General features: G+C 49.7%; 1 protein-coding gene across 3 annotated transcripts in view; it reads left to right on the forward strand.

Annotated features, from left to right (window-relative positions):
* Nucleotides 1–23,684, forward strand: part of RAPGEF1 (Rap guanine nucleotide exchange factor 1) — a 703,893-nt gene that overhangs the window by 630,866 nt on the left and 49,343 nt on the right. For all 3 annotated transcript variants that reach the window (XM_085613927.1, XM_085613929.1, XM_085613930.1), the window contains 2 exons: nt 1,975–2,076; nt 2,409–2,506. In XM_085613927.1, coding sequence (XP_085470053.1) covers nt 1,975–2,076; nt 2,409–2,506 — 200 coding nt within the window. The remainder of the gene's footprint in view (nt 1–1,974; nt 2,077–2,408; nt 2,507–23,684) is intronic.

The raw sequence follows: 23,684 nt of genomic DNA on the forward strand, positions 1-23,684 counted from the left end.
GACGATCTATTAGTCTTTGTGCACGACATTACAATGGATCTCACACCCATCTTCACCACTCTAACAGACTTCGCCGCAGTAGCCGGCCTAAGAGTTCACTGGACAAAGTCCTCTATATACTCACTCAGCCCGACCTTCCCCACAAGAGGTATGTGTTGGTGGCATCAGCCTTACTTGGACTGCCCAAGCCCCAGCTACCTAAGCGTTCAACTTTACCACACCCTCCAAGATGTATATGATGGCAATTATCGCAAAGCGCTGGCGGGCATTCGCGCCTCAATTGGCTTTTGGTAGACCCTTCCATTGGCCCCCCCTCCCTAGGAAAAATCCCTCTAGCCAAAATGGTCCTGGTCCCACGCCTTCTCTACCATTTTGAAAACTGCATTACATCCGTGATTACCATATGTAATGCTACCACGTAGAGATAGATTCACACACAAAGTAGAACTGGTCTTAGATGATATAATCCAGTTTCAATACGATATTTGATCGTAATAATACTCTCCACACACCAGTGATACTGCAAATGTGAATCTTATAGCATGTATATGCATGTGTAATCGTTACAATCGACAGTGATGTATTGTTCTCCCCTAAGAATGTCCAAAATCAAATAAAAAGGTAAAAAAAAAAAAGTCCACACGTGGGAGAGGAATCTCGCAGTACTTTACAAGTGCTCCCAAAAATGAGAGGCGCCCACAGTTGATTTTGTAGACACCATCAAATCCAAAATGCCAAAACCTCACTTCCAAGTACCCACATCCACAGTCCTTGAGTAATGCACTATGAATGAATTGGTCCAAGATCTTTGCCTACTCTTTTCCTCCACTTCACCTAATCCCATACATCATGAGGAAAATAAGGCAGATGTCCTGGAGTTTCTTTCTAGGTGCCCCCTCTTGGGCGAGGCAGAGGTGGTATTCGATGTGTCTAGAGATGTCACTCCATCCACCCGAAAACCTGCCACTAACACCATTCCTCCTGACACCGCATCAGGGGCAACTCAGACATACAAACCTCCGGTAAACGAACCTAGCCATCTGGCACCTGCGGTCTTAGTATGCAGATCCTGCTTTAGGCACACAAACCCATCATACGCTCCTGTTACGCAGCCAGTGGAAAAGCTCTGTCCATTACTGCATAGATCCACTTAAAGCATCAGTTCAGGAGATCACCATCAAATTGCTGCATCTTCAAGAAGCAGGGTTAACGTACACTCCTATTTCTCCTAATTTTGCTGCATTAGCCACTTACATTTATTCTTGTCATGGAAGGTGTTATTACTTGTGGTGATTATCTCACTAAAAAGAGTGAGTTACAGGCATTAATAATCAAGGAACCATTTATCTAGGTGCAGAGATAGTGGTTTTACGACTAAACCAGTGGAGGCGCTGCTACACACTCTATGCAATGGAAAATGACACTTAGCGTTGAATTATATTTGTATTTTGTCATTCTGTAGATATACATGTGCCTCATTCCCCACCCGACTCTCAAAGCAAGTGAGGATTCAAATTATTTTAATATTTTCTGTTGGAACTCATAACGCACAGTTATTATTTTCTGTCTACCTTCAATCAACTCCACTTACAGTACTCAACACTGCGGGGAAAAAAGTCTAAGGTGGAGTCTTTGTTCTGGTGCATTGTGGGCTAAGGGAGGAGTCACGGTATATCTTTAAACCCAAAACCACTTTGCAGAAAAAGAACTTACAACTAAGCCTATGACAATATGGCAGACACATGCAAAGCATGTGAATCTTCAGCACTACAAGCTCCAAACAGATGATTACAGGGGAAGTAACATTCTCCATTTTCTGCAGTGTTTGCTATACAATATTCCAAACAAAGAGAAAGGATTTTTTGGATGTCTGTAACTGTAGAACACGATACATCGTGTGGTATGCCAGACATGGTAGATCTTGCCTCCAATAGTCGAAATTTTGGCTAACATGTCTCCCCTTTCTCCCCACAGCACTTACGGAAGCTTAATAATTTTAATTCCTATCTGGCGATTCTCTCTGCGCTGGACTCTGCACCCATCCGAAGGCTAGAGTGGCAGAAGCAGACCTCAGAGGTGAGGCAAGGCTTAGAGGTTGCTTGAGTGATTTGTGGAAATTGTATTCTTTTTATGGAAATTGCAGGTGATGTTACCCATTTCAGAGGGATCTGGGGTCAGTGACTGGGTTGGGGTAAATATTGTGCTAGGAGGTGGTATGCATCTGGCCTGCCTTAATTGCAAGTGTTAAGTCGGACTCTTGTTAATGTCTTCCCTTTTCATTGAGTCACAGCATTTGTACTCTTCCTCCTTATTAATGCAGATATCTGGAATTGCTTAGTATGTGCCATCATAGAACAGATCTCTAGTGTTAAGCATTAGACTTAAACTGTGTTTGTTTTGTTACTCAGGGTCTGGCAGAATACTGCACCTTGATTGACAGCTCCTCTTCCTTCAGGGCCTATCGAGCGGCACTATCTGAGGTGGAGCCCCCGTGCATACCATACCTGTGAGTACACAAGTCCTCTTCAAACACACTTTAAATTACATTCTCCAACTAGAGGTTTCCGTACCGGTTGTAAACAAGGGATTACAACTTATGTTCTGTAAATGTACTAAAACATTTAAGAATATTATCATTCTTACCTGTAATGTTGATTTGTTTATCTTCCACGCCTAGTTAATAAAAGCCATATCTGAAACAGACCTTAGTTATAGATTCCTTACCCTAAAATTACCCCCAGGTGTCGGACTGGATCCGGATAAATTTTTTCTTAGCATTACTCCTGCTGTAGGTGGCGTCGGTCGACTTCACGTTTGTCGTTGGCGTCGTGGTCGCCGGAATGACATCACGGTGTCTACTAGATGCTGCCCCTGCGCGCTGACGTCTGTTCTTTCTTTTTCCGCACCAGCCAGCGCAGATCCGGAAAGAGTGTTCCCCTTAGTCACTTTTTGACTAAAACCTTTTCGACTTTTGTCTACATCTTTTTTAAGTCCTTCAACTCCTGGTGCACGTAGGGATGTCCCATCAACAGACCGGCTTCAAGCCTTGTGACTCCTGTCACAAGCTGATGTCTGTCACGGATCCGCACCTCATGTGCCTCTGGTGCGTGCAGCGCGACCACGACCCAAAATACTGCTCAGACTGTCGGGCCATGAACCCAAATTCTTTACGGGAGCGGTCCCGAAAGCTTCTGGATGCCCGGTAGTTGGCTTAGTGCCGCTCAGGGTCAGGCTCCCACCTCTCACCCCATGTTGTCTGCCTTATGCCCCTTTTGTGGCTACGGAAGGGGTGCCCCACCACGCTCTACCCAGAGCCACAGCCCTGCGCAAGCTACCCAGCCTCTGCGCAGCCTGGGATGTGGGACCCATCGTCGTGAGTCTGTGGGCGGGCGGGCCAGTCCACCAATGCCTCCCCCTGCAGCAGCCTCCAAACCTTCCTAGTCTGACTTTTCAAGGCCACCACTTGCCAGTGGGCATCAGGATTCGCCATCACCTCCCTCACTGGTGCAACATCACGTCGGACAGGTGGGTTTTGCAGAAAGTCCAAAGGGGCTACTCCCTCCCCTCGAGGCTACCTCTCCCTTGATGCCACCTACACTCCATCGCATGTCGGAGGATCATTTGGCCCTTCTCTGCCAGGAAGTTATGGCTCTCTTGGCCAAGGCAGCTAGAGAACGCGTCCCTGTGCCAGAAGTAGGTCGTAGTTGCTACTCCCACTACTTCCTGGTGCCCAAGAAAAACAAAGGCCTGCGTCCTATCTTGGACCTCAGGGACGTCAACCGCTTCCTCCGGAAGGAGAAGTTCAAGATGTTAACTTTGGCTCAGGTCTTGTCTGCCCTGGAGGCTGGATGGTAGCATTGGACTTGCAGGACGCGTACTTTCACATCCCTGTCTTGTCTGCCCATCGGCGTTACCTACGGTTCACGGTAGGCCACGAGCATTTTCAGTTCACTGTGCCCCCTTTTGGCCTTACCAGTGCCCCTTAGGTGTTCACGAAAGTGATGGTGGTGGTCGCAGCTCATCTGCGCAGATCAGAGGTTCCAGTCTTCCCCTATCTCGATTAGTGACTGTTGAAGACGGGCTCGCCCCGGGCTGTCATTTCCCACCTCCAGACTACGGCAGACCTCCTGCATTTGCTGGCGTTCCCTATCAACGTGCCAAAGTCACACCTAATTCCCTCTCAAAAGCTCCTTTTTATCAGAGCGGTTCTGGACACAGCACAATTTCGGGTCTATCCTCCCGAGCAGCGAGTCCAGGATATTTGGGCTATGATATGCATGTTTCAGCCTATATCCCGGATTTCAGTGAGAATGACCTTGAGGCTGCTGGGCCGCATGGCCTCCTGCATCCTGCTGGTAGATGATGCCAGATGGCATATACGGGCTCTGCAGTGTGACCTGAAGTTCCAGTGAGTGCAGCATCAGCAAAATCTTTTTTTTTTTTTTGAAAAACCTTTATTGCACATAAAAATCAATACAAACATGGGCTTACAACCACCAGGGCCGGCCGCTAATGTATACATGTTCAACAATATCAAGGAAGTAATGGGCCCCCTGGGGCTCAGCCGAATTGACAAAGTACTGAGTGCACCTCAGAAGTTATCTGGATACATAAATTTTAGAAATACAAATGAAAAGGAAAAATAAAATAACACCAGAAAACAAGGTGGAAACCATCGAAAAAAAGGCGTCGAACCACGGCTGGGGGACCACACAGTACCAACTCCACCCTCGGGTGGTCAATGAGGATGATCAAGGGGGAGGTGGGGGCGACGGGAGAGCCACAACCATCTACAGGTGAAATGCAATAGTCCGGGAACCACAGGATCAGGGGGACAAGGCAGCATCAGATGAATCCACGAGGGGGGGTGTGCAGATGTTCCCACGGTACGCGTTCCACTGGCCCCAAATTCTACCCCACGCCCCCGGCTTACCCCGGGCCACATACACAGTCTTCTCTCTGCACATGCACCAGTCCATGTTCTCCTTCCATACTGACACAGTGGGATGCCGTCGGGAACCCCAAAGCTGTGCGATGTCCCTCTTAGCAACCATGTTCCCAAGGGCCGCCCACCGAGTCTGAGCCGCATTATAATCGTTAGGCTCCCACACGTTCAGCACACATCGGCGGACCTCAGGCAACAGGGCGACCCCAGTGACACATTCCATGACAGCATGCACCCGGCGCCAATACTCTGCCACCTTACGGCACTCCCAGAGAACATGGAGAAAAGTGGCGCTGAGCCCACAGCCACGTCTACAGAGCCCGTCTTCAGAGAAACCCATCAGAACTAAACGAGGGCCCGTCACGTAGACTCGGTGGAGAATTTTAAGTTGAACCAGACGGAGACGCGCGGATATAGCCACCTCCTTAGGGGAGGACAGCGCAGACTGCCTCGTCGTCCAGTTCCACCCCATCCCCGATCCACGCCTCCCGCAGACGCACGAGGAGATCCGCCCGAATGTTTATCCGTTTTTTATAGATAAGGGAAATAGTACTGTCGGGCAAGTGACCGTCGAGTATGCGGTCCTCGAGTGGCGAAGACACAGGGACTGCAGTCCCCGCCCCGATGGCCGAGAGCAAAGCGTGACGAACCTGAACGTACCTAAAGAACTCCCTCTCACTCAATTCGTACTCACTCTGCAGCGCAGCGAAGGATTTAACCGCACCCTTCACCCAAAGGTCACCTACTCTGCTGATGCCAATCGTGTCCCAACGCTCGAATCCCTTCGTCGTCCAGAGGCTTCCCAATCTTTCAGACGCAAACAAGGGGGTCGCGCCCGTCAAGCGATCATTCCAGCCCATGGCCACATTCGCAGCCTTCCACAAGCGTACTGCAATCTTAGTGGGACCGGTTAAGGTCCTTCCAGCCGATCGAGAGTAAAGCGCTCTGTTAAAGTTGCCACCAGGCAACAAAAATCTATCCATTTCGAAAGCCGGATTCGGACCAGGTGAGTATGTGGCATGGTTAATAGCAGATAGCTGGGAAGCCCAATAGTACCTCCTGATGTCCGGGAGCGCGATGCCCCCGTCGTACCATGGGAGAGTCAGTTTTGCAAGAGCAATACGTGCACGACCGCCCCAAACAAGTCTCCTTTGCAAGCTCTCTACTTCCCGGAAGTAGGCCGCCGGAATAATATCAAAGGAGTTCTGAAGTGCGTAAAGAAATCGGGGAAGAGACATCATTTTAAAAAGTGCCGCGCGACCGAGGGGAGACAAGGGAAGCTTACGCCAACGGGCCACGTCTAACCTCAATCTCCGAAGTGGAGAGAGGAGATTATGCTCGTAGCAGACAGCAGGATCCAATGAGACGTACACCCCCAGGTACGTAAAGCCGGAGCTGGACGCCTTAATGGGAAAACGAGAAGGCAAGAGAGGAAAGCCACCGGATATAGCATAGACACAAGATTTGGACCAGTTAATGATCAAACCAGAGTTCTTGCCGAAGGAAGTGAGGATGTCAAAGAGCACATTGAGTGACTTACGTGGTGAGGTAAGGTACAAGAGAATGTCGTCCGCGTACAACGAAACACGATCCTCGAAGCCAGGGGCCCACTGAATCCCTCTTATCGACGGTTCCCAACGGAGCCAAGCAGCGAGCGGTTCCAAAGCTAACACGAAGAGCAGGGGAGACAACGGACACCCCTGCCTAGTGCCCCTCCCAAGAACGAAGTGCCGGGAAACCCTCCCATTAACAACCACCTGTGCCAGCGGGGCAGCGTATAAAAGTTTAACCCAATTAATAAATCCCGCCCCGAAGCCAAACTTTGCAGGGCGGCCCAAAGATACGGCCATTCTATCGTATCAAAGGCCATCGTGGCGTCCAAGGAAACCAAGATGGCCGGCTCTGAAAGATATTCCGCCCTTGCAAGTACGCCATGCAGGCGCCGCAAGTTAAGGGCCGTATTCCGGTGCGGGATAAAACCGGATTGGTCCGGATGCACCAGCTCGCAAATAACAGTAAGCAGGCGGTTCGCAAGAACCTTGGCAAGGATTTTCGGCTCTGCGTTCAGCAGAGAAATAGGCCTATACGAGGCGCAACGGTCCCGAGGCTTACCGTCCTTGGGAATCACGACTATAGTGGCCAGGCGTTGGTCATCAGGGAGAGAGCCAAGTTCAAGCGACTCCGAGAACATACAACGGAGAAATGGCGCAAGTTTGTCCGGTTGCAGTTTATAGAGTTCAATCGAGAGTCCGTTGGGGCCCATAGCCTTGCCTGAGCGAAGGGAACGAATCGCGGTTGCAATCTCGTCAACCGAAAGTGGGGCATCCATCTGCTCACGCTCCTCCACCAACAAGCAGGGCAAAGCAACATCCTTCAACAAGTGACGAGAGTCAGCCTCATCTCTAGTAGACACCGGGGAGTACACAGCACAGAAGTAGTCCGCAAAACACTCCACAATCTCACCAGGGTCAGTCACACTCACTCCCTCCGACGTCTGAAGCACAGGGACCACTCGATTCACTCTCTCCTTCTTGTCAAGCCAAGCAATCAATTTACCCGCCTTATCCCCAGCATCATACAGTCTACCCTGCTGTTCCCTATACATTGTCCGAGCAGCATCCGTAACAAGGGACTTGTATTCGAACTGCTTCAGGCTAAGGGCCTGGAGCCCGCCCTGAGTGACATCCGTCTCCAAGGCAGCCTCCAACCCCGATATCTCAGCCTCCAATGCAACCACCTCCCAGTTCTTAGCTTTCTTGGCCTCCACGATCAGGGATAGGGCGTGTCCTCGGAGGACCGTTTTGAAGGCCTCCCACAGGGACACGGAGGACAAGACGGACCCCTCATTCTCCAGAAAGTACTGATCAAGCGACTTAATCAGACCCTTGCGAATCTTGGGGTCACGCAAGTACCAGGGGTTAATGGGGGCGATCCGCCCGGCGGATCGCATCCCGGTGTCGAAGAGGAGCCACAATGGGGAATGATCGGAAATGCCCCGGGCCAGGTGCTTAACCTCCCGGACCCGGGTGGTCTGGGCCGCGGGCATTAGAAAATAATCAAGTCTGGAAAAACTCCCGTGGGCCCCGGAGTGGAATGTGTACTGACTCTGTGTCGGATGTATCAACCGCCAACAGTCCACCAGACCGAAAGTGTCCAAGAACCCGCTGAGCCACGTCTGGGCGGCAGAGAGGGCCCTGGGAGGGTAACGATCTAACTCGCCAGAAATCACGGAATTAAAATCCCCACCCACAATCGGGAGACTGTCAGGAAGTTCAAGTAACATACGACCCACATCAGAGAAAGTGGAGGTCTGGAGGCCCGGGGGAACATAGACCGAAACCAATGAAAGAGTTTGCCCCTCCCACCGCCCAGTCAAAGACGCATAGCGCCCTCTATCATCAAGAGTAACTTTGTCAATCTCAAGCAGGAGGGAAGAGCGCAGTAAGATGCCCACCCCTCTGGAGCCAGTGGTGAAACCAGAGTGTGCGACCAGTCGGTAGCCCCCCCTGTTCATAGCATGACATACATTTCCCACCAAGTGCGTCTCTTGAAGAAATACCACATCAGGGGCCAATCGACGCAAATATTGCAACACAACCCCACGTTTGATACGGTCCCCCAATCCGTTGACGTTCCAAGACATTAGTTTCAGCCCGTCCCCCCCCCCCATCCCAACACAAGAAGCTGGAGTCCCCGGGCACGCAGCCAGACACCTGAAACTGAAAGAAAACAATAACACCGCCTTGAAAAGAAAAGACACACAACCCATCCACCACTGCCACCCTCCCACCATTGCCACCCCCCCACCCTGCACCCCTGCGGACTATACAGCCCCCCCAACTTGCAGTGTGCCTGTCGCCCTAACAATCCCATGCTACAAAAACACCCTAGAGGAGGAAAGGGACCCGTCTCCGCCCGCACCCAGACGAAACATTAATAGACAAAATATACAATTGAAGTAGAACCTGGCTGAGCACAGAAGGAAATGTCAAAGTGGAGGACCAAGAATTATTCCTGCAGAGGCCCACCGCCCTCGGCACCGCCAGTACGCCCAATTCGGTCTCCCGGTTCCGGCAGGGAATCCAACCAGTCACTCACTGTGTCGGGGCGTTCAAAGAAGAGAGTCCGATCTTCATATTCCACACGAAGCCTGGCAGGGAAAAGCATAGAGTATTTAATGTCCAGATCTCGAAGACGGCGCTTCACCCCCTGAAAGTTCATTCTCTGTTTCTGAACGAGTTGGGTGAAGTCCGGAAAGAGGTTGACGGAGGAATTCTCATATTTAACTGGGCCGTGCACCCTCGCGGCCTGCAAGATCGCATCCCGATCTCTGTAATGAAAAGGTTTTGCAATGATAGGCCTCGGGGGAGCGCCTGGTCGAGGCCTGCCGCCCGGGACACGATAGGCACGCTCCACGGCGAAGAACTTGCTCAGGCCTGAAGGAGCAAGATGATTGAGGATGAGATCCTCGACCATAAGGTCCACCGGACGATTGTTTGAAGTCTCCGGTACACCTATGACTCGGATATTGTTGCGTCGTGCCCGACCTTCAAAATCCTCCAGCCGCCGGGACATCGCGTCGTTTGCAGACTTTAGATCGCCAAGAGTTGCCTGGAGGTCTGATACGTCCGTGACAAGAGTGGATGTCCTCAAGTCCAGCGATTGAACCCTCTCGTTAGTCTTGGAGAGATCCGCCCGGATTAACGTAACATCAATGGCAACCGTGTCAATTTTACGGGCCAGAGCCTCGTACTGCTGGGCGATGGTCTCCCTTATGCCGTTGATGGCGCCCATAACGTCATGCAGCGACAATTCCGTGGGGACGGACGGACCCCCACCGGAGTCCTCCATGACGGCACCCGCCGGCCCGGGGGTCCCTTTACCCTGGGTATAGCGATCCATGATTTTACTCTGGACCGGTCCTCCACGCAGGGATGTCTTGGTCTTCCCTTTCTCGGGATCCCCCTTGCCCCCCATGTTGGGCGGTACTCACCGGTGGGGTCCGCCCGGACCGATAGCAAAGGGGCACCAGCAGATCAGACACAGACTGTCCGAGAGCCCGTTCGGGAGAGTTGAGGAAAAGGCACAAATCAGTCCGGTACCAAGGCCGGAGGACGCCCCAGCCGTGCAAAGTAGCTCCTCGATCAGAACGTGCAGAAGTGCAAAAGCGAAACTGAAAGTGGGGGTGCGGTCATTGGCAAGGCTCCGATGCCGTTGTTGTTCAACTACTCCCCGGCCCCACGGTTCACCAAAGCACCGGGCGCAGCTCCCAGGTGGGCCTCTAAAATGCAGGACGCTGTATTTCAGGTCTCCCCGGTCCGATTTTCGTTCTGAGAAGAGTTATGGGTTCAGCCAAGGTTCATCTTCCAGAATCCGTCCACAAATCCAGGATTATGTCAGGATAAGTTGCGAGGAGCGGCAAGGGTCCGGGGAGCCCTGTGCTCACGCGACCATCTTGGATGCGCGCGAAGCTCCTCCCAGCAAAATCTTTTAGATGTCATCCAGATCTCGGAGGGGACTGCAAGTCAGTTGCAGTGGTGGCTCACGAACCAGGATCCCTTCCCTAACCAGAGTTCACAGTAGTGACGGATGTGTCACTTCTGGGATGGGGCAGCCACATGGAGGAGACAGAGATCAGAGGTCTCTGGCGAACACCGGGCTCCACATCAGTCTTTTGGAGCTCCGGGCAATTCGTCTTGCACTGATCATTCCTTCCCTCTGTCACAGGAAGAGTAGTGCAGGTGTTCAAGGACAACACTACCGCCATGTGTTACTGCAACAAACAGGGCGGAGTGGGGTCGCGGACCCTATGTCAAGAGGCTCTTTGCCTTTGGACATGGCTGGAACATCAGGGCGTATCCCTGGTGGTTCAACACCTGGCAGGTTCCCTGAACACCAGGGCGGACGAACTCGACCGCTGGTGCATGATGGATCACGAATGGCGTCTTCACTCGGAGGTGATGCAAGGTCTCTTTCGGCAGTGGGGAGAGCCTTAGTTAGATTTATTCACCACTGAAGATAACGTACAATGTCAACAGTTCTGCGCTTTGGAATTTCCAAGGCGGTACTCGCTCTGCGATGTGTTTCGTCGCAAGTGGAATTGCCGCCTCCTGTATGCCTTTCCGCCTGTACCACTTCTACCCAGCGTGCTGAAGATCAAGCGCGACCGGACCCAAGTCATTCTTGTGGCTCCAGACTGGGCACGAAGAGTCTGGTACATCGAGCTCTTGAGCATGGCCATCGATCCTCTGATCGGACTACCTCTTCGGGAGGATCTTTTGTCGCAGCAGCAGGGGACGGTCCTCCACCCAAACCTGTCCAGTCTCCACCTCCTTGCTTAGAGATTGAGCGGCGACAGTTGAAAGCTTTCGACCTTCCTCCCGAAGTCTGTAATGTCATCTTGGCAGCCAGGCGTGCCTCCACTAAAACAGTATGCGCCTGTAGATGGAACAAATTTGTGGCAAAGGCTGTGGATCCCCTTTCTGCCCCTCTTTCTGAGGTTCTCCTCTTCATTTTTTCTTTGGCCTAGCAGGGCTCTGCTCTGGGCACTCTGAATGGCTATTTTTCAGCCTTTCTTCGCCTTCCTGATCAGCCTTCTCTTTTCAAGCCCCCAAATGTTAACAGGTTTCTGGAGGGCATTACTCATCTCTTTCCTCCTTATCCTTTCGTATTGCCCCAGTGGGACTTGAACCTTGTGCTCACTTATCTTATGTGTGCTCCCTTTGAGCCACTACATAATTGTCCTCTTCGTATCCTCACTTTGAAGACTGCTTTTTTACTTGCCATCACCTCTGCTCGCAGGGTGAGTGAGCTTCAATCCATATCTTCCAGGCCTCCCTTTCTTGCTTTCAATCCGGACAAAGTAGTCCTACGTACTAGGCACTCTTTTCTGCCCAAAGTGGTTACCTCTTTCCACATAGGTCAGACCATCACATTGCCCACCTTCTTCCCGCCTCCGCACCCTTCCAAAGAGGAGGAGAGACTCCACTGCCTGGACCCAAAAGTGCGCTCTCTTTCTACCTTGACCGCATTAAAGATTTCCGGGTGCACAATCAACTCTTCGTGGGTCATGTGGGCGCCAAGAAAGGTCGGGCAGTGCACAAGCGTACCATCTCTCGATGGGTTGTCTTATGCATTAAGCTTTGTTATTCTTTGGCTAAAAAGGAACCTCCAGTAGGACTGCGCGCCCACTCTACCAGGGTGACGGCAGCTACTACTGCTTTGGGATGTAGAGTTCCGCTGGTTGACATCTGCCAGGCAGGCACGTGGGCATCCCTGCACACGTTCACAAAACATTACTGCCTAGACAGCCACGTCCGGATAGTCAACTTTTTCTAGGCCGTACTGTTCTCCAGGACTTCCATATGTGAACTTGGTTTGCAGACCCACCTCCGGTGTTGGTATTGCTGAGGTATCTGTTCTAAGGTAAGGAATCTATAACTACGGTCTCTTTCAGATGAACAAGGTACTTACCTTCAGTAATGATGTACCTGTAAGATACATTAGTAGTTAGAGATTCCTTACCACCCCACCCATCCTCCCCATTCTGCGAACTGACTTCTAGGGATAGAGACTCCATTCCAGGGCCCCAATTATGTGCACCAGTGGTCAGTGTCTTGCATGGCTCTGCACTTCTGGCATGGAAAGTCGTGTCAGAACTGACAGAGCGCAGGGGCGGCATCTAATTAGACACCGCGACGTCATTCCGGCGACCACGACGCCAACGACAAACGCAGAGTCGACCAACGCCACCTACCGGCACGCAGGGGAACTGCTAAGAAAAACTTTCTCCGGATCCAGTCTGACGCCTGGGGGTAATTCTAAGGTAAGGAATCTATAACTACTAATGTCTCTTACAGATACATCGTTACCACAGGTTAAGTAACGTGTTCGTTAGGTAAGTCGGTACAACCCACAATTAGAAGTGATTTACTAAAGTGAGACAACATCAGAAATGGGATCATCATTGAACAACTAAAATGAGGCGGCAAAAGTGTATCTCTCAATGTACAAGGAACATAATTTTAGTTGACAAGAATGATGACAAACCGCCTTAGAACGAAGGTTGAACAAAACTGACCGCCATGTGCATATGGATTGCAGCAGAGTGCACCCTAATAAATACACTTCACTTCCGCACAATGCTGGAGGGTTGATGCTGGGAATGTAATACTAGGGGTGAAGCCATTTATGGCGCTCAATAGAAGTGGAAACAAAGAAGTTCGAGGCATGTGGGCTGCTGAATTCATATCTGTGCATAGATCGCCGCCTAGTGTTGGGTCCGGATGATTGCACATTGTTGTCCTGGAAGAGTCTTCGAAGTATCACGAGATAGGTGGCTCCTCCCCTGGACTACAGTGCGCATGGGCATCCTCTCCATCCTTAGATTGTTTTTTTCCGCCATTGGGTTCGGATGTGCTTATCTTAGCTCAAGTTCGGAAACTTTAGTTTAAGGCCAAAAGGCCTTTAGATCTCGTCGGTATTGTTCCCGTTCGGTATCGACCAGTTTATTTTGTGTTTTAGCTCACGCTTTTCGGATCCGCTTTGGTCCGAACATCGAACTTCGATCGACGATGGAATCGAGGACTCCCTTCAAGAGATGTCCTTTATGCTATGCGAAATACCCACACGTCGATGTCCATCCGGTGTGCAACAAATGTCTCTCACCGGATCATGATGAGTCGAAATGTATGGCCTGCGCCCGGTTCCGCTCGAAGAAGACTCTCCGGAATCGACGGGCAGCGAGATTGGAGGCACAGCAATCGGCGCCTGCCCCGGCCAACATCTTTAGCACCGAGGACGAAGACGCCGAGAGCGTAGAAGACATAGACTCCAGCCACGCTTCCGAACATGACTCCCGATCGGAAGACGATGATGAGGTGATCTTTGAGGGCGAAGACGTCGTCGAAGAGGTAGGAGACTACAATGAGGCCCTTGGGGCCGAGGAAGATAGCTCCAGCGGAGAGCTAGGCCAACCCGTCGATACGGAGGCCGAGAGACAAAGTCGTCATAAGGCTCAGGTCGAGGGATCGCCTGCGGGCCTTACCCAAGATCAGTCACACGGTTCTTCGGCCCCGCCTCAAGGCCCGGCCTCGAACATTTCACAGGAGGCATTAATATCGAAGACGACTGGATTTCCTTCAGTGATACCGAAACAGTCCGTCGCACCAGTTCCATCGAAACCAAAAGTGAAACCGGTTGCCTCGAAGCCCTCCACTCCGACGACGGCACAGGTCGTCGGCCCGAACGCACAAAACGAGATTTCGGTGCCGAGCTCACCGCGACGGGTCCCGGCGCCGAGCCAAGGAAGAAGGCCCTCGGTCCCCACAAGGCGCCTCGGCCTATGGCACTGAAGATTATGGCCCAACCCACCAAGGTCAAGGTGGTCGACCCATCGACATCGAAGACTGCGGCACCTGCCAAATCATCGACTCCGACGAGCGCCGATACCTCCCTTCGGATCGACGACCCAAAGACTGGAAATAAGTCGGATGCCGCTTCGACGCCTGCCTCCAAGGTGCCTATCGGTTCCAAAGCGCCATCTGCGTTCACCTTGCAACAGGTTTCAGCATCGTTGCAGCGCATCAGAGACCGGGCAACCCTCCAACCTACGTCGGGTCCCGAAACGCACAAGGCCGCAAAATCACACTCTGCGCCAGCGCACATCACATTTTGATTGCCGCCGCCCAAGGCACCGAAAATGTTCGAAATTCGGACACGTGTCCGCCAAACTTAGTCACTATCCACTGGACAAATCGATATCGAGCCTTCACAGGCACACTTTATCGACGCCGACACTGGTAGGTTGATGCTCCGCAAGCGGAAAATCACACCAGAGAAGGGCTTGGACTCATACAAGATTCCTCTGAAACACAAACTGCCGGCAGGTTCCGCACCAGTGCTTCATGAAAACTTTCAACCCTTCCTTCAGGATCCGCCGTCCTTTTCTCCTACGCATTCAGAGGCAGACGCAGGAGAGGACTATATAGGAGATGATACCACCTACCCTGGGGATATCGATCCTGATGATCACATGCAAGACCCAGATCAGGCATGGGATGACCCCACCGGCCAGGGTAACGCACCAGATACTCCTGACATGCAGCTTTACAATATAAAAACATCTCCCACAGAGGACACTGCTGCCTTTAATGCCCTCATAGAACGGTCCGCTGCCAATCATGGAGTGGAACTCCATGCTGACACTGTAGAAGAAGATTTCTTAGTGGACACTTTTGCCTTCTCTGAGAAAACCGTCAAAACTCTGCCAATGTTGAAGGGAGTTCTAAAACCTGCAAAAGACATTTTTAAAGAAACAACCAGGGCACGGGTGCTGAACCCCAGAATCGAAAAGAAATACAAGCCTGCACCCGGAGACCCTATGTACATTAGGGGTCAGTTACCTTTAGACTCCATGGTTGTTGCTAATGCTCGCAAACGAGCCCATTCACAAACAACGGGTGATGCTCCTCCCCCCGACAAGGAGTCCAAAGTGCTGGAGACGTCAGGCAAACGGATAGCAGCGCAAGCGGCAAACATCTGGCGCATTGCCAACACACAGGCACTCCTGGCCCGTTATGATAGGTCCCACTACGACACACTAGAATCACTGCTACAACATTTGCCAGATGAATACAAAGAGGCAGCGGAGCTCCTTATCAGAGAGGGACAACTCCTTACAAATGCGTCCATCAAATGCACATTGGATGCAGCCGACACTGCGGCAAGGGCGATCAACACAAGCGTCATGTTGAGGAGGCACGCATGGTTAAGAATCTCAGGCTTGAAGCCTGAGATTCAGAACAATATCTTAAATCAACCGGTCAACCCAGACTATTTATTTGGCCCTGACACTACCCTCAAAAAAATTAAGAAAGACACTGAAACTGCAAAATCAATGGGGGCTCTGCAGTCGCAGCAGTTTCGTAGTGGCTCCTTTCGTCGCCCCGGGAATAGAGGAGCAGCTAGAGGTCAGGGGTCCCAGCAGCAGTTCAATAAGGGGGGTACGCAAAGTAACTATGATAAAACCAATAGAGGTGGATATCGTGGATCTAGCACCAAAGGCAGAGGACGTGGGTACGGCAACACCAGGTCCTCCCCCAAACACAAACAGTGACGCCTTCTCCCTGCCCCCCGACCACATAACACCTGTCGGGGGGAGACTCCAGCAGTTCCTGTCAGTCTGGAAAACCATCACCACAGACAGGTGGGTCAGGGACATTATCCAATACGGTTACTGTCTAGAATTAACGTCCACTCCACCCAACATACCGCCAAAGCACCGTCCTATGCCCGTAGAGCACTTGGCATTATTGCAGCAGGAGGTACTAAGTATGCTGCAAAAAGGTGCAATAGAAGTCGTGCCCGTCAACCAACAGGGGACAGGGGTGTACTCTCTGTACTTCTTAATTAGGGCTCCCGGTTTTATGGTATTTATTTTTTTGCCATTTCCGTCAGTATTTATCCGTATTTATTTTTGGGGTATTTTTGTCTGTATTTATCCACATTTATTTTTGCCACACGCAAAAGACAACGCTACAGCTAGCATTTTTCCACTTTTATGTAAATTGAAAACACAGCGAAAATAAAATGCCTTTCTACACTTGAAGTTGAAGGCATTGAGTAAACTTAGTGCTGCACTACTTCTATAGTATACAAGAAATGCATTGCATTTGTTAGTATCACAGTAATAATTGATCCAACTTTGGAGTGCCATGCTACATACATTAGCTGCACTCCCGGCCGAGCAGACTCAGGCTTTCATCCTTCTGAGTCCAATAAAATGAGTAAGATGTAGTTATAGATATAGTGGCAGTAGTTATTTGTAGCTCTGCGAAGCTGCAAACCTGAAACAGCAAGCGCTATATAAATGGATACGTTGTTGTCACGTTAAACTCGGTGCTGGAAAACACATCTCTGTAGCCTGTGTTTGCCGTGTCTTTGAACCATGGCAAGGGGTGGAAAGGAGAACGTCTCACTCTCTGGGTCTCGATACAGCCCGGGGGGGCCTTTCTTCACGGGGAGGAAACGCTTGGCATTCCCCGAACAGAGCGGGCCTTGTCTGCCTCTCATGACATCGAGTTCAGGAAGGAATGCCCGTCCCTGGCAGTCCATTGTTGGAGGGCGAGGCGTGAACCCGCAGCTCCTGTGTAAACAGCTCCTGGCACCCCCGCATCAGGGCCTGGTGGCAGCAGGCACAATGAGCCGGTGTCCGCTTTCTCAAGGCCCCTGCTTTGTTCAGTGTTTATCAGAGCACCCGGGGAGCTTAGCTGCGATAAGCCCCAGGAGTTAAAAAGTTCTTGGGGCCAGCTCGCACTTCTCTTTGGAACTGCATGGGATGCAACAGCCCCTCCCCGACCTCGCACAGGCTGTGGACAGCCCATTGTCATTCTGACTGTATATGATTATCACATTTAGAATGACAATGGGCCGTCTGCATTTAACGTAACGTGCACTGTAAGTGAGTGTCTTTGAGGCGAGTGACTAGATTGTAGCACACCACGGGCTTAACTTGCGCCCGAGGTGTGCTTCTGCACTGCTGATTAGCACATGCCAGAAGGCGACCTCATCCATGCACAGTTTTACTAGTATTTTTCCGTTTCTAAATATAAATACAGACAAAGGAAAAATAGTTTTCCGTCTGTATTTATATGTAGAAATCCGTAAATACGGAAAACCGGGAGCCCTATTCTTAATCCCAAAAAAGGACGGTTCTCTCAGACCTATACTAGACCTGAGACCCCTCAACCACTACATTCTATCAGAGCATTTCCATATGCCCACCCTACAGCAGGTTCTACCGCTACTCAGTCAGGGAGACTTCCTAGCCACACTGGATTTGAAAGATGCGTATTTCCACATACCCATACACCCATCGCACACAAAATATCTCAGGTTCACTATTCAGGATCACCACTATCAGTTCAAAGTTCTCCCCTTCGGCGTAACGACGGCACCCAGGGTCTTTACCAAGTGCCTAGCGACAGTGGCTGCACATCTACGGAGACCGCACATTCACGTCTTCCCTTACCTGGACGACTGGCTTGTTCAGGCAAAGTCAGCCCAGCAATGTGCCAGCCACATGTCCCTCACCATTCACCTTCTTCACAGTCTAGGATTCTCACTAAATTACCCAAAATCACATCTTCAACCCGCACACGTACGACAGTACCTGGGCGCGACCATAAACACTCTGGCAGCCACAGCTCAGCCAAATTTAGTGAGGATCAACAGCATGGAACTGCTGATCGCAAAGTTCAAACCTCAACACTCCCTGCCAGCGCGAGTGTTCATGCAGTTGATAGGCATGATGGCCTCCTGCATTTTCATAGTCCCGCACGCGAGACTACATATGCGCCCGCTTCAGGAGTGCTTAGCACGTCAATGGAATCAGGATCACGGACAATTAACAGACCTAGTGTTGGTGAGCGGTCGGGCATACAACTCTCTGCATTGGTGGAATCCACAAAACCTTTGCAAGGGCCGACCGTTCCAAGAGCCTGTTCCACAAATAATACTGACGGCGGACGCGTCTCTCCAGGGATGGGGAGCTCATGTACTCAATTACACAGTGCAGGGACTATGGACAACACAGCACAAGAAGATGCACATCAACATTCTGGAACTGATGGCAATCTTCCTAGCCATGAAGGCATTCAAAGTACACTTATGCAACAAAGTCGTGTTAATCCGGACGGACAACATGACTGCCATGTTCTACATACAGAAGCAGGGAGGAACACACTCTCCACAGTTGTCTCATCTGGCTCAGAGCATGTGGAAGTGGGCCATTCAGAGGAACATATTCCTCATGGCGGAACACCTCCCGGGCAAGGACAACCAGATGGCGGATCTGCTCAGCAGACACAGCCACCAGATGCACGAGTGGGAGCTACATCCATCAGTACTCCAGCCGTACTTCCAACAGTGGGGTCATCCAGAGATAGACCTATTCGCCACAAACGAAAACGCAAAATGCCAAAGCTTTGCCGCCAGGTTCCCACATCCGCAGTCACAGGGCAATGCGATATGGATGAACTGGTCCGGCAGATTTGCGTACGCTTTTCCCCCAGCGCCATTAATACCGCTAGTGGCACGCAAACTGCGACAACACTCACTGACACTCATCCTAGTTGCTCCCACATGGGCACGCCAACCATGGTACACCACCTTTCTAGAACTTTCCGTGGTGCCGCATCAAAGGCTGCGGATCACACCCGCACTTTTAACGCAGAACCATGGCGAAATTCAGCACCCAGATCCGCAACAGCTGAACCTGGCAATCTGGCTCCTGAAGTCTTAGAGTTTGGCTATCTAAACCTGCCACCTGAATGTATGGATATCATCAAGGAGGCCAGGAGACCCACAACCAGAGCTTGCTATGCGGCTAAATGGAAAAGGTTTGTCATTTACTGCAACAATAATGACATTAACCCGCTGGACGCATCCATTCAAAACATCATCTGTTACCTCTTACACTTATACCGATGCAATCTGGCATACAGCTCCATACGTATACATTTAACCGCGATAGCAGCCTATCTTCAAAACAGGCAGCACCTCTCTTTATTCAGAGTGCCTGCCATCAAAGCCTTCTTAGAGGGCCTCAAACGAGTGATTCCCCCGAGACACCCACCGGCACCAGTGTGGAACCTCAATGTGGTCCTCACCAGATTAATGGGTCCACCTTTTGAACCTCTCCATTCATGTGAGATTCAATTCCTCACCTGGAAGGTGGCTTTCCTAGTGGCAATCACTTCGTTAAGAAGAGTTAGTGAACTCCAGGCACTAACCGTTCAAGAGCCATTCATACAGGTTCACGCAAACAGAGTGGTACTACGTACCAACCCCAAATTAATGCCTAAAGTGATATCGCAGTTCCACATGAATCAGACTATTGAACTGCCTGTTTTCTTTCCAAATCCACAAAATGTGGCAGAGCGAATGCTCCATACACTAGATGTAAAGAGGGCCCTCATGTACTATATAGACAGAACAAAGGATTTTAGGAAAACAAAACAACTTTTCGTTGCCTTTTCTCCACAACACAAGGGCAACGCCATTTCCAAAGCAGGGATAGCCAGATGGATCGTTAAATGTATTCAAATTTGCTACCAAAAAGCTAAACGCACATTAACGATTCCCCCACGAGTCCACTCAACACGAAAGTTAGGGGCGTCCATGGCTTTCCTAGGAAACATTCCTTTGCAGGAAATATGTAGAGCAGCCACATGGTCCACTATACATACATTTACCAAACACTACTGTGTAGATGTACACTCAAAACAGCAGGCAGCTGTAGGACAGGCTGTTCTCAAAACTCTTTTTCAGACTGCTGCAGCTGGCACGGGCAGCCGCCGCTAATGGAGGTACTGCTATATAATCTATGCACAGATATGAATTCATCAGCCCACATGCCTCGAACTGAATATGCTACTTACCAGTATGCATCTGTTCTTGGCATGTAGGGCTGCTGACATTCATATCGCCCACCCTCCCCCCCGGCGCCTGTAGCGGCTGCAGCACTCAGAATTACTGTATAGCATGGTCATCACTTACTGTATCTACTCCATCACTGCCACAATGGCGAAAAACTATCTAAGGATGGAGAGGATGCCCATGCGCACTGTAGTCCAGGGGAGGAGCCACCTATCTCGTGATACTTCGAAGACTCTTCCAGGACAACAATGTGCAATCATCCGGACCCAACACTAGGCGGCGATCTATGCACAGATATGAATGTCAGCAGCCCTACATGCCAAGAACAGATGCATACTGGTAAGTAGCATATTCAATACAGTTAAATGCAAAACAGTTTGAAACACAAGATTTTATTGTATACCTACATGGAGACCTCTGCTGAAAACATTTTTGAAATTAGAGGTGGAAAACTGGTTTGATTTACATATGCTTGATTTAGCTTAATGTTATGACAAAGCAATTTATTTTTCGTACAGTAATGTAGAAGTGACGAGTAACAATTGTATATTGAAAGGTTCTGATTGTTTAGGTTTAAGAAAATTAAGAAATATGCATAAGAAATAGTTACTAAATATTAACCACATCTTTAGAAAAATGTACATTTAACAGCTAAGAGTCAAAACGTCGCATATAAGAATATTGAGATCACTATGGACCTGATTTAGAGATCGGCCGATGGGTTGCTCTGTCACAGACGTGACCGATATCTTGTTCGCTCTATTACAAGTGCATTATATCCAATGGCACTTGTAATGCATCGGACGGGATATCCTTCATGTTTGTGATACAGTAACTTGTCCGCCGAACTCTAAATCCGGTTGTATGTTTGTAGCATATGTAGCTGTAGATGCACATGCTTTGCGTACTCCTGCAATCTAGTGTTGGCCTCAGATGCAACTCATTTTCTTTTTTCTAAAGAAGCTTCTAGTCACAGGATGTTTTCCAACTCCTCCAATATCCACAGTGCACATGAGCACCAACTTCACTTTAGATTTTTTTCTGCCATCCAGTTCAGACGTGATTAGAAACCCCTCCAAAAAAACACGTTCTTTGTGGCTTTTTCGGGCCTAAGCATTCTGTTGCTTGAGACTGACAACTGGAGAACTATCCCTGCACACAATTCCCTCGACAGGTACACTGCTCCTCTTCGGCCAACCTCAACCCTGTTCACTCAGACGTCCAGGTAGCCAATACCCCAGTTCTGTTTGATCTCCACCAGCTCGCCTAAGAGAATGAAGCCAGGAAGGGGGTGATTAAACCAACACCCTTCCAATTTTGTCCAAGTTGTAATGCTAAATAACCTTCGGTGAACCAGCACAGCTTTTGTAAAGTCTGCCTCTCCCCAGATCATAACACAACCAACCCCAAAAACAGGCTTTTCATGAGTCCCAAGAAGACAGAGGATACTTAAGGGGAGGTTACATGGGAAATAACAAGAATGGCAGGGATAGAGGCTGATGAAATATTGTGTGGACATTTCAATTAACAAGGATGCACCAGTGGGAACAAGAGAAATATAGCACAAAGCTCATTTCAATGCAGCTTCCAAATTGAAGGATGCCACTATAATCAATGCATAGCATGTAAATCCAGGAAATATTTACACTGGGAAATAAAATGTGTTACTGACCTGTAGCTGTACTTTTGCAGCTAGAACAATATTCTGAATATGCATGCCTCCTACTTCCTCCCTAGAAAGGAGGTGCCTTACAAACTACAGAGGGCTTAAGATCTACCGTGCAACAAAACAGGTTGCCCAAGCAAACATGGACTCAAGGTCAGCAAGAGGAAGAAATGATCTGAAGATGGCTGCCATGCACAGGGGCTTCCGGTGCTAACATCTGACATCTTAAAGGGATGGACATACCATCACAGGGACACCAACAACAAAAAAGGGAGAGCGAAAAGAGAAATAATCCAGCCCCAACCAGTAAATGTCAGAATAATGCATGTGAATCTAAAGAATCCTTCAAGCTGCAAAAATACAGGAGCCAAATTGTAAATAACCTTTTTGTTGCTTTTTACGCCTTCAGAAGGCAGGTGTTGCATCTACCTCTGTACACCACCATGTAGCGGCATACATGCAAAGTAGGGAACAGTTTCCCCCCACCCCCCACTCCTCTCCTCAGAATTCCAGCAGTTAAGGTGTTCATGTAAGGGCTGAAAACAGTGATAGCCCCAAGAATACCTCCAGCCCAGTTAGGAACTTTAACTTGGTTCTTACAAGGCTCATGGGGCCACCTTTTGAACCAGTCTACTAATGCCACTTCCACTTCCTCTCCTAGAAATTGTCTTTTCTTGTAGCTCTAATTTCATTTCACTTCACTTCACTCTGGCGTATCAGCCAGTTACAAGCTTCCACTTTCAGGAAACATTAATTTAAGTATGTAAGGATATAGTCGTTAGAACCAATCCACAGTTCTTAACTATGGTAGTCTCACCTTTTAACATGAACCAAATTATTGAGTTGCCTATATTCGTTAAACAACCTTTTGCCGTAGAGGAAAATTTATTACACACCTTAGACATGAAGCTGACACTCATGTAGTCTATTGACAGGACTATTCCTTTTCGCAAGACTATCCAGCTTTGTGGCTTTTACTAAACCCTACAAAGGTCACCCTATATCTAACAAAGGCATTGTAAGGTGGAACATCATATGCATATTACCTTACTATGCCAAACCTAAACTTATAATCGGATAGAGATTTCTAGCCGCAGATTCCTTATCTTAGAATATTACCCAGTCAGACTGGATACGGAAATTTTCATACAGTACCCTTCCTCTACGGTCAGTGGTATCATTCTACTCTGCATCAGAAGTGACTAGCTCGTTAGCATATAGGCACCACACCAGAGCGTGGATGTCAGTTCCTTTCTTTCATCGGGTCAGTGTAGATCTGTGAGAGCTACCCCGTTACTTTTTGACTTGAGTATTTTTTTGATGTTTTGTCGAAGCAATTTTTGAGATTCTTTCTCCCAGTGTGATTAGGGATGTCACCAAAGAAAGCAATGGGTTCTAAATGCTTTGTTGCCTGTCACAGGCAGATGTCTGTGACAGACCCGCACTTGATTTGTATGAGGTGCTTGAAGCAGGACTACCACTCAAGACCTGCGAGGACTGCCATGCCATGAATCCAGTGGCGCTCAGGAAATGTTACCTAAAGCTCCTTGACATCGGACGACCCCACGATGCTCTCGATCCCAGCCGCATGGAAGTACCCGAGACTCTCTTGACGATCATTCTCACAGTCAAAAT

Source organism: Triturus cristatus, chromosome 1_2 (assembly GCF_964204655.1).
Source record: "Triturus cristatus chromosome 1_2, aTriCri1.1, whole genome shotgun sequence".
Lineage (NCBI taxonomy): Eukaryota > Metazoa > Chordata > Amphibia > Caudata > Salamandridae > Triturus > Triturus cristatus.